Raw genomic sequence first — 18,547 nt, 5'->3', positions numbered from 1 at the left:
CCACAGTTTCTCTTTTTTTTTGCGTTTGGGGTCAAAGGTTGTATTTGCATCATATGACAGGAAGTCAACACCACAGAGCACACTTAGAGAAATCCACTTGGAGTTGATTTAACGATTTGCAAATATCAGGGTTTATAAAAGTTAGTTATACTATATAGGAGGTTCCAAATTTGATACAATACACGCAATAACTTCATATGTGCGCTTGGAGCTTTTGTCATATTTTTGTATGTGCAAACTTGCTGAGATGTTGCAAAATTTACATAGATCATAAGAGATGAAGAACTTCAAGAAGGATTGTTCTGCTGTTTTCCTGCTGGTCTGGTGGCTTTCAATAGTGGGAGGAGCCAGGGATGACAGGAAGAACATAGTCTTTGTTATATGTGACTCCATGGTAAGTAAAACATTTTAAAAATTTTGGAAAATTATTACCTTCGCCGAGAAGGTTATGCAGAGGGTAACGTTAGCGTTTGTGTGTGTGTGTGTGTGTGTGTGTATGTAAAGAAGCAGAATATCTCGAGAAGGCTTGGATCGATTGTCTTGGTATTTGGTAGGTGGGTAGGTCTTGATGAGACTAGGAAATGATTAGATTTTGGGTCCCCTAGCGGCTTGTTACGGTACTGCAGTGGAACTTCCTGTTTTGATATCTCGTGTAGATAGCTCTTTGGACAGAGAGTAAGTGGTATAGGTTTTGGCCACCTAGCAGGGGTTCAGACTTTGAAAGGGAATAACTCAAGAAGGGCTTGATGGACGGTCATGAATTTTGGAAAGTAGATAGCTTGAGTGATAATGTACATGATTAGATACTTTTTATGCAAATCATTATCTAATTTGCATAATTAATGAGGAAAGTTTACACAGCCACCAAATTCCATGGTAGGACTCTCAAACATGTGACATATGTATCTGAGGAAGAGAGAAATATTAATAGATATCAACTATGCAAATGAGGACCTCATTTGCATAATTAATGAGAAAATACTATAACTCAAGATGGGCTTGATGGATGGTCATGACTTTTGGTATGTAGATAGCTGACGTGATACTTTGTATGATTGGAAGATAATTATGCAAATCAGATTCTAATTTGCATAATTAATGAGACAATTAAAAAACCTGCTGTGTACCATGATATGACTATTCAAATATGTGACATTTGTAACTGAGGAAGAGAGGGATGTTGATAGATTGAAAATATGCAATTGTAGGCCTAATTTGCATAATAAATGAGTAACTACGTTAATTCCATACAGGTAAATGATGGCAATTTCATAGTTGTGGCATTTGGAAGCTATGTGAAGGTGTACATAGTTGAATCAAATTATGCTGATACAGACCTCATTTGCATAATTGATGATGTTAGCATATTTATTAACCTTCTGTGTTAAGCTTATGCTTTGGACAACGTCTGTTATTTGGGTGAAGACGATCAACTAGTATGATTTATAATTAATGAGAGACACTCCTAATACGTCAGTCATATATTAAAATCATTTGGCGAAGGTATGAGGTCGTGGAACTCTAGTTCTATATACAGTATGCATAATGATCATTGGTGGGAAATAATGGAAAACTGAGCTCATCTTCAATTTGTCAGTCCCTTTAGATTCACTGGGTTTTCAGGCATATATTATTATTATAGGCTATAAAATTTTGATTGTCATTTGCAAAATAGTTTTCTTGTTAAATGTCATGAGTATGATAAAGTTGTGTAATTAAGTAACATTGTGACAGTTGTTAAACAATCGCTTTTTAAAGAAAGCTGGCATTCGGCAGTCATGCCTAAACACCTCACCCGAACTCATCCGAGTCTGAGATGCAGTGTACAATCGGGGCAAGCACTGCATCTGACGCTCTGGATACATTGTCTATGCAATTATGAATAAATTAACCTAATTAAAGCTGTTGCATTGCTGTACATGTACATCTACTCTCACCTATTTTTCGCCTCAAAATCCACCCGGCATATGTATGTTCTTATTTTAGACAATATGTTTATCTTCTTTTCTTCAAATGGGGCTAAATTGAAAGTTAAGGTTTTCTGTCCATATTTCTATGGTATTTTTGTTTTTTTCGGTCTAACCGCGTTGATTTCCTCGCCGGTATATGACAGCCTTCGTGAAATCCTGGGGGCACTCGTAACATATCAGTTGATCTCGCTATTACGCTATGAAGTAAAAAATCTACTCATCAAGTGACTCAGACGAAAGGTAGTGGAATTGCTATCTTAGCATTTCCAAAATCTATTAACCATTTTCTTGCCCTTTTTATATACCAACTTGTGATATTCTTTCCATGTGATATTGTTAGGATGGCAGACTGATAGGACAAGGCCCAGACAGTGTTGTGGATCTACCAAACCTCAACTACATGGTTCAGAACGGGGTCAACTTCAGGAACACCTACACTAACTCACCTATATGCTGTCCCTCTAGATCTGGTGAGGAAAATTCTTCATTAAGTATTTGTAATATTTGGTGATGCCTCAGGAGTGGAGCCTAAAGGAGTAGTCTCTGATAATGGGATCAGGAATTAGATTTTGGCTACACGGTAGTACACCTCGCATGGGTGGTCCAAACACATCACTGATAATTAAGAGCTTTCAGGCACTTTTTTTAAAGCATATACTAAGTTGGAAAAATATGATGCATTTTCAGTTTGTATGTTATTGTTATGTTGATTATTACTGGCCCTGATTTAACCTTTAGCAATAAGGTCACAGCTTCAGGGTGTTGTACACAGCACACTGAAACTTGTTATGGTCATAGTCATACACACATGTATGTATGTACAGCACTCCACAACATTATAGTTCGTTATAGTAGCATGCACATGTCTTGTAGAGTGACCCAGCCAAAGCAAGTGTTCAAAGTACTCTACAAGTAGCTCTTCTCGACAAGCAAAATGAACAGTGGAGTGGACCATGGCTTAATGTCCCGTTTCAGCTCTTTCCAGCAGCATGCTTTTCACTGGTGAGCGACAACAGTCAGGATTAGAACTTGCAACCTCCTAAAGTATTCTGCTCGAAAGATCTGAAAATGGGACATTAAGCTATGGTCCACTTTTCATTTTGCTTGTCGAAAAGAGCTACTAGTATGGGAATTTTCCGGTACCTTGAACAAGTATATACAATTACAATTACAATACGTACATGGTACATGTATGTATTTCCTGTCACGACCAGTGGACAGTCAGCTCCTCAGTGAGCTAAACTGGTTCAAGATCACTTTCACTATCTGATTTTTTTTTCTATATGATCTGTTTCTAGCTACTCTGTCTGTGGAAGTAAAGCTTTTCCAGCACCAAAGTCTTTATAAGCAGGGTTGTTTAAAACATGATTCCAGTTTAGATGTATCCTTAAGAATACGTTTTTATCTTCAATAGCATTATGGAGTGGTCTCCACACTCATGTGACACAGTCGTGGAACAACTACAAGGGTCTACCAAGAAACTACCCCACCTGGCAGGTTAGGCTGGAACAGCAGGGATACCACACTCAGGTGTATGGCAAAACCGACTATGTCTCAGGGGATCATTCAGAAAGGTAAGATTTCATTAAGTACAGTATAGAGCTGTGTACCTCACCAAATTTTAGATACAGGTACAGGTACAGGTACACAGGTTCAGGTATTTTGGACCTGTACCTAATTGATTGTACCCGGTGCTGTATCGGTACAGTGTACCGGTACACAGCTCTAGTACAGTGGTATTATTCTGATATATATGATCTCCTACTAGTAAACAATTCTAGGCCAAATAAATGCAAATTAAGCCAGTATTTTTGTCATTTTGGGTTTATTGAGAAGTAGATCACCTCTGTTTATGTGTTGCCCAGCAATCGAGTGGAAGCATGGACAAGAAATGTGAACTTTACTCTAGCACAGGAGGGTAGGCCCACACCAGTGCTTGTTGGTAAGTTCTCGCTTTTTCTCTTCTGGGGATTCCAAAAATCATACTTTAAATTCATTTATTGTCACAGGGACTCAATTCCGCAGTAGGGTACTTCCCGTCAAACTTACATGTATCTGCTCAGTATTATGCAGCTTGTACTTAAGGTAAAAGAACCTGTGTGATTTATTTGTTTAATGGTTATGTAATGCAAGAAATACAACTGTTTCTGACATCAATTCCTACTTGTTTGCCTTTTACCATCAACTAGACATAGTTATGTTTTATTTTCCCATAGGGAATTCATCAACAGATAGAATCCAGCTGAAAGACTGGCTCAGCACAGACTTGGCATCAAAATGGCTGCTCCACGACGCACCCAAACAGCAGAAACCCTGGCTACTGTACCTCGGTCTAAACCTCCCTCACCCTTACCCAACCCCTTCCATGGGGGAGAACCCTGGCGGCTCAACCTTCATGACTTCGCCCTATTGGCTGAAGAAGGTTGACAGTTCAAAGGTCACCATTCCTAAATGGTTGCCATTTTCCCAGATGCACCCTGTTGCTTACTATTCCTCGGCAACTAAGAACTGCACCAGTGACTTCACAAGGGAGGAAATCATGAAGATTCGGGAGTACTATTATGGGATGTGCGCTGAAACAGATGCAATGCTTGGTAGGTGAATTACGTTCAATTGACAACTTTTTCCCTCTCTTACCTTCCTTGTTATTTCTCACGCAATACTACACATTCAGCACCAAGAAAACAACCATTCTTTAGAGTTCCACAGACTATGCATTCAGCACCAAGGAGAGGACCAATATATATTATAGTAATCTATAGGTTACACATTCAGCACCAAGGAAACAACCATTCTTTGTAGTGTTCCACAGACACATTCAGCACTCGGGGAACAATTATTTATAGTGTTCTACAGATTATGCATTCAGCACCAAGGAGAGAACCATTTTCATAGTAGTTTATAGACTACACTTTCAGCACCAAGGAAAGAACTATTATCTACAGTCATCTACAGACTACACTTTCAGCACCAAGGACAGAATCATTCTTTACAGTGATCTACAGACTACATATTCAGCACCAAGGAGAGAGTCATTCTTTACAATGTTCTACAGACTACACATTCAGCACCAAGGACAGAATCATTCTTTACAGTGATCTACAGACTACACATTCAGCACCAAGGAGAGAACCATTCTTTATAGTGTTCTACAGACTACACATTCAGCACCAAGGAGAGGAACACTCTTTACAGTGTTCTACAGACCACACATTCAGCACCAAGGAGAGAACCATTCTTTACAATGTTCTACAGACCACACATTCAGCACCAAGGAGAGAACCATTCTTTACAGTGATCTACAGACTACACATTCAGCACCAAGGAGAGAACCATTCTTTACAGTGGTCTACAGACTACACATTCAGCACCAAGGAGAGAACCATTCTTTACAGTGTTCTACAGACCACACATTCAACACCAAGGAGAGAACCATTCTTAACAGTGTTCTACAGACTACACATTCAGCACCAAGGAGAGAAACACTCTTTACAGTGATCCACAGACTACACATTCAGTGCTAAGGAGAGAACCATTCTTAACAGTGTTCTATGTAGAGCACATGTGCAAACTGAATTGTCAAATTCTACGTTTGTGTTACAACTGTTGTCCAAGAATTCTTGCTATTAAGTAAAACCTAGAAGTAGCATAAGCAGAGCTGCTTCCAGACATACATGTCCTTTATCATGTATTTTTCAAGAAGTTATACTTATGTAGGAAATCAATATCTTTTTCAAACTGTAGGGCAAGTGTTGGATGCACTGAAAGCGTCGGGACAGACCGACTCTACCTATGTGTTCTTCACCTCCGACCACGGGGAACTTGCCATGGAGCATCGTCAGTTCTACAAGATGTCCATGTACGAGGCCAGCGCTCACGTCCCCATGGTCCTCACCGGTCCAGACGTGCCCGCTGGGAAGGCCTTGGACGACCTAACGTCTCTTGTCGATGTGTTTCCAACATTCATGGGTATGTATCTACCCTATAGGTAAACTAGTATAGTGTGGTTATTCTGTAAATGCCGAAATGATAGCGGTGGTTTAAAGTTTGCGTCGTTTGAAACAATTGTAGGTCTACAAACATAGGGGGGCAAAAACGTTCATGGTAGTTTTAAGTTTGTGCTGAAAGTTTACGCAAAAAACAGTGAACATAAAACCACCATGAACATTTCTGCATTTACAGCATAAACAACGCTCCAGTTTCTCCCCACTGCGAAAAGCAACACGCGAACCTAAATGCATTTACAGTATATGGTAGAAGGCAATTGTTTTACTTCATATGATGTTCAAAATGAGGGTCAGGGCTCGAAATTCATTTTTGGAAATAGGTGCACTGGTGCACCCGACCAAAAAATTAGGTGCACAGAAAAAAATTTGGGTGCACCACATAAAATAAAGTTGAATGTCAGCAAAACAAAATTACCAAGTTTAACGCTCTTCTGTATACTAGTGTACAATAGTACCCTTGCCTTATAGCCTACAAAAATATCTAGGTGCACTGGTGCACACCCACAGTCAAAAATTAGGTGCACAGCTCCAATTTTGCACATGCACCCACTATTTCGAGGCCTGAGAGTGCATTTAAAATGATATAATGTGGAATGAGCACCAAGTTTGACATGATGCGTCAAAGCTTTAGAGTGGCTTTGAATGCCTTACAGTTAGGCCAGCAGGCATAGGATTGAGATGTTCAATTGTTGGTATTCCTGGCAAGTAATGTGTCCTTTAGAGAGGCACCTTCCTCACTTCACCCAGGTGTAGATTGGTACCTCACTTTGGTTTCAGAGGAGAAAAGTTGCACATGGTGGAAGGACAGGAATGGGCTCCACCTTCAAACAAGACACAATGGATGAAAGAGAAAACTTGAAATTGAAAAGCCTAGATAAGTGCGGTGCTGACAGATACATGTATATGTGACTGAATTTTGTGACGTCAGGAAGCAGCATGCCCCAGGACATGAACCGGTGCCATGGCTCGAAATAGTGGGTGCATGTGCACCCAGTGCACCCAACATTGGAGCTGTGCACCTAATTTTTTACTGTGGGTGCACTGGTTCACCTATATATTTTTGTAGCCTATAGGGTTAAGGTACTATTGTACACTAGTATACAGAATATTCTTGAAATGTAAGTATAAAAAGCAGCATGATAACTTTTTGCTGTACTTTATTTAATGTATTATTTGTTTGAAATTTTAAAGTTAGCTATAGAATTACAGATTGAAGTTCTTAAGAAAGGCAGCAGCGTTAAACTTTGTAATTATGTTCAGAAGAACATTCAACTTTATTTTATCTGGTGCACCCAAAATTCTTTCTGTGCACCCAATTTTTTGAGTTGGGTGCACCAGTGCACCTATTCCCAAAGATGAATTTCGAGCCCTGGGTGCAATGGCCTAATGGGTAGAGTGTTCACCTTGCACACATTAGGTCGTGAGTTCAATCCCTGGTCAGGTCATACCAAGGTATCTAAAAATGGTACATACTGCTTTACTTAGCACTCAGCATGTGTGAAAACAGTATGGAAGTTAAACATACATCACTACCAGCAGACCAGCCCCCGCTGTAGTGACTTGCACAAATGTGTGGCCCAAGGGCTACAGAAATGGAGATGGGCACCACCTATATGCGTCTTATCAAGACGCTTGGGATACTTTAACTTTAGGAAGCTGCATGCCTCAATCAGTTCTGATATATAAGAATAGGGCTTTTTGAGCTTTTCTTTGTAGACCTTCCCAACATTGGTTACACCCTCTAACTTGTCTGGAAATTCCCTCTAATTCATGTGGAAATTCCTTGAAACCCTTCATCACGAAAGCCAGCTCTGATCATAAACATCAGAACTGATTGGGACATGACGATTCCTGTCGTCACAAAATTTAATCATTTAGTTGACTTGCCGTCAGCAGGGCACAACTTTCCAACGGTGAGAGCTCTATACTATGACAGACTTATGTGAAAAAACTATTACATGTAAAACAAGTGAAAACTTGGGATCATGACTTTGGGGTATGTTTAGCATAGTATAGTAGGCTTTTCAATTTTAAAGGAAGCCAAAAGGTATGGTCGGGGATCCTACTATGCTATGCTAGATATACCAAAAAGTATAGTCTCCATCGAAATTACATTAGTCCGTCATAATTCAACGCTATTTATCAATTTGAAAATCACGGCATACGCCGCCGCCCGGTGACTTCTGTTTACCTCTGCTGCCCTGTGACGACCGTGTGACGTCACAGGTCTGAGCGTCCTATGTGACCACCACCAACAAGATCTAGACTTGCTAGCTGCCTGTGTGCCTCACAACCGTTGCTGTACGAACTCCAAAGACTTGAAGAGAATCCAGTCGAAAATGAAAACTTTGACGACTTTGATATCCGCCCTCCCACTGAATGCAAGACCTAAGTAAGCTCCTCATTATGATTAAGAACACACTGCCCCCAGTCTTACAAAGGCTTTAGGACCATTACCTTTCTCTACATATCATAGTATGTTGCACTTGTTCTTCAGATATAGCCAATGCCACCAAGTCTCCTGCACTGAACGGAACAAGTCTGCTGCCCCTCCTGAAGGACAGCGCTGACAGACAGGAGCGACCTGACTGGGTACTGAGTCAGTACCATGGCTGTAATGTGAACATGTCCACTTACATGCTCAGGACGGGCAGTCTGAAGTATATAACATTTGGTGATGGACCAAATCAAGTGTCTTCACAATTGTTCGGTGAGTACAAATAGATGCGTATAACCTACAGTTCCAATACCTCTTAAGACTACTGTAAATGCATTTAAGTTTGCATGGTTTTTATTTCGCAATAAGGGGAAAATGGAGTGTTTGCGGTGGTTTTAAGTTTGCGGCAGCGCTAAAGTTACATACTGCTATATACGGTATCGGACAAAAATGTTTGCGGTGGTTTTAAGTTTGCTGTGAAATGGTCGACGCAAAAAAACGCAAATATAAAAACACGGCGAACATTTTGGCATTTTTTTTACACCAAATTTCAACGTTTTCTGATTATTGGTAGTTTTGGTATAAAACCTTAGGTTCTTCCAGATCTTTCCTTAGTCACTGACGAAAGATAGCGGATGCTGTCTGAAACCTGTTTCAAAATTTCATCCAGTTGCTTGAGTAAATATTTTCGTCAATTTCTGATTATGTTTTACATTCTCATAAACTTTTGTTAAAGCTTGAGTACTTTCAAACATTTTTTCTTCTCTTGATATAGATTTGGACGAGGATCCGGATGAACTTCATAATCTTGCCAAAGAGAGACCAGATCTGGTACGTCAACTTGACGACAAGCTGCGAGAGCTAGTAGATTATCCAGCTGTTACAAGGGAAGTGCAGGAGTACAACAGGGAGTCCTTCTCCGCATGGAAGGCGAAGCTCGGTTCACGGTACAAAGATGAGATCGCAAACTTAAGGTGGTGGAAGGACTGGCAGAAAGACCCGCAAGGAAATGAAGAAAGAATTGAAGAGTGGTTAAACCAGCCTATTTAGCTACTACTAGGAAGGTATTTGCAATATGGTTTAGTGGTTAGAGACTGAGTGCTGATTACCTTCGCCAGGAAGGTTATGCATAGGGTAGCGTTTGTGTGTGTGTGTAGTGGACAAGCATAACTCGAGAATGCCTGGATTGTCTTGGTATTTGGTATGTTTTGATGAGACCTGAAAATGATTAGATTTTGGGCCCCTAGCGACTTCTTATGGTACTGCAGTGGAACTTCCTGTTTTGATATCTCGTGTTCTGGACATGCTATGGAACTGATATTTGAGTGGTAGATAGCTATTTGGACAGAGAGTAAGTGGTTTGGGCCCCTTAGCGGCTTTTTTTGAACTGCAGGAACAGGTTTTGCGTCTGACTTTGAAGGGGAATAATTCAAGAAGGGCTTGATGGATGGTAATGACTTTTGGTAAGAGATAGATTGAGTGATGATGTACATGAATAGATACTTCTTATGCAAATCAGTATCTAATTTGCATAATTAATGAAGAAAGTTTATACATCCATTAATTTCCACTTTTTGGTAAGTAGATAGCTTGACTGATGATGTACATGATTATTTATTTCTGTTTTCTCTATACAGGATATAGGCACGCTCAGTGCTTAACAGTCAGCGCTTTACAGGCATGCATTGTAGAGAATAACGTAAACAGAGTAACATAAACAAAGAAATATCTCTACATTATCTGTAAAATATCGTTTCTTGGTGGATGGTTCGCTAATTGCATTTGTTATTTTCATTTTGAAAAAGCAATGAAAAGGCAGTATAAATCATACATAATGTGCCCAGACGGTATTCAATGTTTTTACTACACTATGCAATAGTATTTAGAAGTATCAATTTACACATTATGCATGTAAATACTCTGAAAATGACATTGACCACTGTGCAATGTAATAAACTGATAAACATCCAGTGCCTTGGGACATCCTTTGCATCTTGTCATTAGAAGGAGTTATGAGTCTCATGGGTCTTGGAGCTTTTCATGGATCCCATTGCATGCTGGGAGATACAGGGCAGTATGGGTAGCTCGGACAAACAAGATAAACAAGTCATCATTACCTAATGAGATCGAACCGAACACATCCACCGCATACATGTTGGCATGGTAACGATTTTGTTTGCTCCCTGAGCTACCCATAGTGCCTTGTGTCTCCCAGCATGAACTGGATCTGTGAGGTTTATTTTCATAAAATTTACAAATTAGGCCACACCAATTTAATTTCTTGGTTAATAGATTCATTTTTTTTTAACTTAAGCACGAGGACATCATTAAAAGAGAAGGCTGGGGTGAAAACTTGCACCTGACCATGTTCACTCTCTGAAACTGTGTGCACCAAAGTACAAACTTTCCTCTGAGATTCTGTTTTCATGTTGATTTTCCAATCTAGCATTTTTTTTAAATTCCATTCACCAAGAATTTAAATCAGTGTGGCGGTGTTGGATGTCATGTCGTCATTACAATAAATATTCCACACTGGAGTGTTTATATACATGTATATTACTTGTTTTTAAACGTAGAAGCTGTTTACAAGTTCTAAAACAACCTCTAGTCATGAAGTTCTCCCTTTTTCTCTTGCCCTTCAGTGTGTGTGGCAGTGGATCCATGCATTTCACCCAAACCATGCCCATGGTTTTCTACAGTCTTTAAATCTTGATTGAAAATGTCCACTGGCACTCTGTTGTTCTGAGAATCTAGGTCTGTGGCAACCATCGAGGACAACTGACGCTGATTGAATTTGCAGTGGCTCATGATGTTGTGGGTGGTCTCCATGTGTTTTCTGAGGAGGAAGCTGTGCTTGGAGTCAAAGTCACACATGTTACACTTGTAGGGCCGCAGGGTGGAATGTCTCCTCACGTGTTTACGCAGTCCAGAGTTGTCTGCAGAGGCGTAGTTGCACGTCGTGCACTTGAAAGGTTTCTCTCCTGTAAACCAATAATGTAAATTACTACCAGTAACAACATATAATTACATGTACTGTAGTCAAACCTGTACTATATGATAACCACAGTCTGCTTAAGGACCATCTGGCTATTGTGGCCACCTTATGGTGGTCCCTAAGATTATTTTTCCCATTGAGCAATCATGTCTAAATTGGTCTACTGTCTACTATGGCAATTTTCTTCCTTAAGTGGTCAATATGGACAGGTTTGACTGTATCTTTGTTTCTTAACTTTTTAGTTGCAGCTCTACCCAAGAACACCTGTGCCTTTGGATCAAAATTTTGATTTTGTCAGAGGCCTAGAGGGCAGTATGCTTTCTTGGCCATAGGGTGGGTCATACTGTCAATTTTGATGGTAACATGATTAGGGGACCCACACCTGAAGGTTTACCTGAACCCACCTGTATGTTTTCTCCTGTGTACTTTAAGTTGTGATGTGCTGGCTGAAGCATAGTTGCACCCTTCAAAGTCACACCTATATGGCTTCTCATCTGCAAAAGGAACCAAGAGAATGTTAAACAGTTACTCATACCTGGAACTGGTAAGTATAGATGAAATCATACTGCTGGTTGGGGTACATGATACCGTACATCTAATGTAAAAAGTAACCTTGAAAGTTGAGTGATCTCTAACAAATTTAGCTCACTGAAGACAGTTAATAGTGACAGGAAAGACAATTTGCACAGTATGAACACTTGAAATGAACCAGGAAAATTCCCCTAGCTCTTTTCAACAAGCACAATCAACAATGGAGTTTGGTTTAACACCCCGTTCTATTATATATAGACTGTGACCCTTTCCAGTAGCGCGCTTGTCGAGTGTGCGACAACAGCCAGGATTCGAACTCCACACTCTTGGTCCAGAGGCAGGGTCACTAACCACTGAACTATATACATGCCACTGCAGACTATGACTACATATGTCGAAAAAGTAAAAATCATCGATGAGAAATGTATGCTGAAAATACATGTAAGTCCCACTGACTTGTGTGATGGGCCCGCCTGTGTGACAGAAGAGAAGAGTTGTATCCAGTCTCAAACGGACACTGGTCACACTTGTAGACCTTGAGGCCGTGGTGTTGAGCCTGGATGTGGTGCACCAGGCTCTGCTTCTGTCGGAACGTGTCCCCGCAGATGTGGCACATGGCGCACTTCACGTCGGCGTGACGCAGCTCGTGCCGCTTCAGCTCGCACTTGCGGGCAAAGGCTTTGTCACACTGTCCGCAGGCGAATGGCTTCTCTCCTGTGTACAAGTATGGGGGCCGAACATAAATTTTGTCATTTCCCACCCAAACGAACAACATCCTAAAGCAACAGGAGCTAATTGAGTCAATAGCATACAATCTTGTCTTGACTCACTATTCTATTTCATTTTTATTATGCGTTTTGACCACTTATATTTCTAACATCACAAAGAGAGGAGAAGCAGCCGAACATATGAATTAGAGTAGTTTTAGAACCATAATTGTTTTAGATTAGTATCAAAAATCCTGTCAGTGTCATTACATGAACGTTACCATGTATTTTGTATCTAATCCGTGATAGGGCATGAATGTACAATAAAGGTTCTTGATATTAGTATTATTGAACCATCTTTTGTCTTCACTTCATTAAAATATCTATTCAGAGTTTTGGTATAAAATCTGGTTCTGCCACATCTTTCCTTAGTCACTGACGAAAGATAGCGCATGCTGTCTGAAACGTCTGTTTCAAAATTTGATTCAGTTGCTTGAGTAACCATTTTTGGCATATATTTTGTCGTTGTCTGTCAATATACACATGTCAAATTTTCCAAAAGTATACAACTATATAAAAAGTCTCAAAAGTTTATCTGTGTTGATAGAATCTATTCTGTATCAGGATTAAACCACAATGTGTAATTCTCAACATAATGGGGATATGGTACTCTCCAAGCAGAGGTTGGTGTGGGAGATTGTCACCGTTTTATCATATGCCCCGTTTTTTTTGTCCGACCAATGGTGGGGCGAGCAGACAAAAGAACGGGGCATATGATAAAACGGTGACGATCTCCCCCACCTACCTCTGCTTGGAGAGTAGGGATATGATTCTTAGCCAAACTGAATCTTTGACACAATCCACCGCTGCTATGATGTCACTTTGTGCGGTAAATTGGTAATTCCTTGACAAAGACTTGCACTGTTCAATTGGGTTAGTCCCATTTTCAAATTGTTTAATCCTGTTAATTACAGTCTAGCCTAGAGTCCAGCCTTCTTAGGTTTAGTCTGCTATCCTTCTGGGCGGGGAGCAGAGCTTGGGTAGTGGACTAAAGCTAGGAAGGCTGGACTGCAGGCTAGCTACAGTATACACCAACACTGCATATGAAAAGTCCTTTTCTTGTAAAAAATTACTTACCACAGAACAAGACTGTCTTACCTATGTGTTTGACTTGATGTTTGAGGAGACCATCTTTGTCTGGGGTGACATAATCACAGTGGTCACATTTCATCATGCCTTCCCCTGTCAAAACAGATAGCACAACAAAACAATTGCAAAACACTGACTTTGATCTTTACTAAGGCCACACCAATTTGTTTTGTTGCTTCTCGGAATCGCCTCTCCTGTTTTTCCCATTTTGAAAAAAAAAATTGTGTCACTATTCCAATCCACAAATTTTTACTTATGATTTTACTCTTTGATCAGCTGTTAAACTCAATAGCCATCAAATTAGATTAAAAAGGCCTGCACATGTACCTAAAAAGTCACATTTTATCAGGAATTAGATTTTTCATTCATGAAAACTATTTCTCAATATCAATCCATATTTTACATTGTGCATATAGCAAAAGGTTCTTTATTTGTTACTTAATTATAGAAGTGAAGTGAACTTTATTGCTCAACAATCGTACATGGTACAATGTATGGCATGAAATAAACAATCTGTTCTACAAGGCTAATCTATCCTACAATTCTAAGTACAAAATATTTTCGAAACCAGTGTATTTGTTACAATATATAGTCATGTATGGGTAATTCTGTCTCGCTTTTCGAATGATTTATGGAAAAATTGACCTATGTACATGGAAATAGGAGTCGGACATGGCAACAGTACATAGAAAATATCGCTCTGTGTACCAGATAGGGTGAAGTTTGTCTTAGTAGTAATAGTCTGTAAAAGCATATCTCTCTCTTTGCTATAAGTTGGACAATTCATCACAAAGTGGAATTCATCTTCAACACTTCCATTACATGTTGGACACAATCTCTGAGTGGCTGGTGTGTTGTGGTGTCAACCCTTTTCAACTTCTAAGCAATGTGCACTGATTCTCAGCTTTGTTATGCTATTTGCAAACAGTTTATTATGAATTAATGTGAGATATGTTTCCATACCAAAGTGCTTTTTGATTTTAGAATATGCGTGTAGTTTACTGGAATGTCTAAGTTGTTCCCTCCAGCCAGAGAGATCAAAAAAGGGGTTGCATTGCATAAAATGAGCTATACAATTTTTTTTACAAAGCTGAAATTCTCTTATCATTTATGTTATGTAAACCCTTGTCTTCACCCCAGACGATTTGCAATTTTTCTCTAAAAAAGTCTGAGAATCAACAAATAAAATTTTCAAAAATGTTGATATTTCAAATGATAAATAAGAAGTAAACCTTTACCTGTGTGACGTTTCTCATGTAGGACTAGGCTGTTGTGCCAGCGTGTTGTAAAGTCACAGTATCTGTGAATAGGACAATGCAATATATCAGAATGATTTACAAACCATAAGATGACAGGCATATACAAACATGTATCATCAATGCCTCTATCCATTTGTACATGTATTCAAAAGAACTGTACTATATAGCTACTTACTACATGTAGTAGAAGTGTCAGCTTTGACTTGTTCGAACATCATTGTGCAGGTTTAGACCAATGGTTATGAATCAAGATTAGTTTCTAAAACAAAAAAACTACTGCTTACAATGCAAGTAAGCTCAAGGGACAAAGAAACAACTGTATACTATTAGGGATGAATACCTAAACCCACATTCAGGTTCAGGTCCGGATTCGAGTCCACAGGTTTAGGTTCAGATCTGGACCTAATAAGTCCGAACCTGAGCCCATGGCATATTTGAATAATGTTATAATATAACGGCATAACGCATGCAACTTGGCTTATGTTGAACTCTCTGACTTCAAGAAAGACTACTATAATCAAAGACACGGCATAACTGCAAATTGAAATAAACTCAAACTTGTCTGGTTTATTCACTGGTAAGTTCTGACACAACAGTGCAAGTGATCCCTATAAGTAACCATAAGGTAGACTAGTACTAGTTTTAAGTCTTTACATTGATTCATTTGACTTCTGGTGCAGTTTAGGGATGTGTACTTAAACCTACATTCAGGTTCAGGTCCGTATTCGAATCACCGAGTTTATTTTCTTTTTACCTGAACCTAAACATTTTTATGAGTCCGGATTTGGTTCAGTGTTTAGGTATGCATCCCAAGTACTGTCATATACCTGCATGGATGTATCCTTTGGTGAACCAGCTGATGCCGTTGCAGGTTTCTGGGGCTTTTCGCGGTGAAGTTACAACTGTAGCACTTGTACTCCACCTTCCCATGGGTCTCCAACATGTGCGACTCAAGGTCTTCTCTCTTCTGGCCAGAGTAATTGCATAGATGGCATTTCAAGGGAGCTTTCTTGTTCTTATTTCTCTTTCTGTTTGCTGCAATGTATTGATCATTATTGCAAATAGTGCTTATTTCGGTCTTCTGAATGTTCCTGTTTGTAAGGTGGGAACAATCAACCGAACCCTCTTGTTTCCCAGCATTGTTCTCTTCTTTGACCTGATTGGTTGTTTGTTCTTCATACCCTTCACATTTCATACATTGTTGGCCAATGGTATCTTGGTTCACATGGACAGAAGTTTGTTCTCGTGGTCCTTCCCACTTCATACCTTGTGGTTGACAGACAGTTTCATTCCCCTGGCTCTCACAAACTGGAGCAATGTCAATAGTCACTTTGCTACAAAGTCTTCTGTCTTCCTCAAAGCTCTTTTTCGAGACACCCTTTCCAGACGTATCTGTCAACAGCATGCTCATCATCTGCTGAAACTGCTGTCCACCCCAGTCTCCCATCTTCTCATCCCGTTGTGAACTCGTACTAACTGTCTTCTCACATGTGCCCCCCTCCCCCTTGCCTTCTTTGCTATTATTATCGTGGTTTGGCAGATAACATTCTCTCAATGCAAATCCAGTCTCGGTTGAAGTGTGTGAGACAGCTACAGTTTGATCATGTTTAACACCGTCACTCTCAGAAGAAAGCAACTGCGTTTCACACCACATCTGAAGATGCTCCACGAACGTCTCCACACTGCCAGCCTTGAAGGAGCACCTGGAGCAGGTGATGTTGATGACAGGTGCTTTCAGGTGCCCGTACTGGTGTAGAGCACACAGTAAATCAGTCAGGGTCTGTAGAATGTTTGAACAAAGGCTGCAGTGTTGAGACTGTAGTTCCTCCGTCACGTGATCCAGTAACGACTGCCTCAGCACTCGTGTGTTACAGTGAGAACACAACATGCTCTCATGATCAGGCATATCCATCCTGATTGATTAAGGGACTTGTTCAATTTTAAGAGGTCAGCTGTTGATGTTCTGATTGGTAACCTCCAGGAAGAGAGTCAATCCTACAGAAAATACACAAGAACACTGTAAATATCAGGTACTAGTAGCATATGCATGGTAGTTGATGATGATGAATCTTAAGGCTAGGACTAGGAGTTCAAAATCTCTGGCAGGTCCAAATGCTGTGTCCTTGGGAAAGGCAACTGTCTGAGGAGCACATTTATATATAGGCATATTTCTCCCATGGAATAATATATAAAATGGATTTTTGAGCTTACAAGTTACATGCACAGTATTTTCAGACCAGTATGATAATCCATGGTTGTAAAAAGTTTGTGTGAAAAAACCAGAAATGGTCTAATCCTGATATATGTTGCAAGCAAATGCACAGTCCTTTTGTAAAGGTGTGTTTGATACTAAACCCATGTAACATGAGCTTCAATCTTGTAATACACTTACAAATGAAATAGACGAATTTGAACCACACAAACTTGTTTCGTCATTTTGCTCAAAAACTGTCTATTTCATCTGTCTGTACATAATAGAACGCACTTGAACGAAATTCTCCGAATCCCGACCGGTGTCACAGAGCCAGGCGTCTCGCAGGTATTCACTTCCCAAGGGCGTCCCGGCGTCCTCATGATCACACATGCTGTCAAACATTACACATTATCATATCACTGTACAATGTTGGTGGTTAAACGGTTCATTTTGTACCTATATCTGTCGTAAATTCCTCAGATTGTTATCAAACACATGATTTCTCCAGATTAGGAGATAGTCGAAAATTCCCCCTATGACAAAACCTTATTAGTCATTTAGTGTGGTTCAAATTCGTCTATCAAAGCTTCACAGCCTGCACTGCATTGTGCACAATAGGAAACATCATATCAACTCAATTTTCTTGATCCTGACCAGTGTCACTAAACCAATATAATGTTAGACACATATATGCGTGTTGCAAGCACGTCTATAACCCCCAGATGTCAGATGGGGAAAAGAAGGCGTTAAACTGGATAGTGAACAGTCCTTCTATCTACTAGTACTAGTAGTTAAACAATCAATTTTGCTAATAACAGATTTTCTTCCAGTCTTGGTGGAGTTGCTCATACTTAAGTTTATCCCTTGCAGTATCCATATGCAGTATCCGTCGAGTTGAAGGCCAATTCAGACAGATCTAGATCACCGTCAACTCCCGTCTAACGTTAGCTAGAAACAACGATAGAAAGCAATATCAGACCTCTTTCGTGCATTATCATGATCCTCGTGCCGGAAAATAACCATGCATATTGTCTTACCATCTGAAGTTGACGGCTATTGCTGTCATTTGACGTATTGTTATCAACCAAAATATTATTTTTCTCCTCCGTCCTCCATGTTGCTTCCGGTGAATGCTGGGATTGTTGGGTTATTCCATTGTAGTCGAGGTACGATCTATGATTAGTCTTGGAATTTTTGGTGACACTTCAGGTACGGGCCCCTTTTTCAGTTCAGTTCAGGTCGTCCTCATACGAGGTGCCATTCACAATGTCTAACCATGCATTTCTATCAAGCATGGC

General features: G+C 40.0%; 2 protein-coding genes across 2 annotated transcripts; one reads left to right on the top strand and one right to left on the bottom strand.

Annotated features, from left to right (window-relative positions):
• Window positions 1–54: 54 nt before the first annotated feature.
• LOC136427526 (arylsulfatase K-like) lies at window positions 55–10,384 on the top strand. The gene is made up of 8 exons (XM_066416491.1): window positions 55–394; window positions 2,311–2,440; window positions 3,385–3,544; window positions 3,836–3,912; window positions 4,187–4,564; window positions 5,715–5,939; window positions 8,475–8,687; window positions 9,190–10,384. The coding sequence occupies exons 1-8, from the start codon at window positions 278–280 to the stop codon at window positions 9,462–9,464; spliced, it is 1,575 nt and encodes a 524-aa protein (XP_066272588.1). The 5' UTR covers window positions 55–277; the 3' UTR covers window positions 9,465–10,384.
• LOC136427525 (zinc finger protein 892-like) lies at window positions 10,010–18,420 on the bottom strand. Its single transcript, XM_066416490.1, has 7 exons — window positions 18,287–18,420; window positions 15,883–17,050; window positions 15,035–15,096; window positions 13,806–13,889; window positions 12,397–12,654; window positions 11,814–11,903; window positions 10,010–11,395 (listed from the first exon to the last, which is right to left on the bottom strand). The coding sequence occupies exons 2-7, from the start codon at window positions 16,965–16,967 to the stop codon at window positions 11,019–11,021; spliced, it is 1,956 nt and encodes a 651-aa protein (XP_066272587.1). The 5' UTR covers window positions 16,968–17,050; window positions 18,287–18,420; the 3' UTR covers window positions 10,010–11,018.
• Window positions 18,421–18,547: the final 127 nt, after the last annotated feature.

The sequence above is a fragment of the Branchiostoma lanceolatum genome, chromosome 2 (assembly GCF_035083965.1).
Source record: "Branchiostoma lanceolatum isolate klBraLanc5 chromosome 2, klBraLanc5.hap2, whole genome shotgun sequence".
Lineage (NCBI taxonomy): Eukaryota > Metazoa > Chordata > Leptocardii > Amphioxiformes > Branchiostomatidae > Branchiostoma > Branchiostoma lanceolatum.
This window is presented reverse-complemented; position numbering and strand designations above follow the sequence as displayed.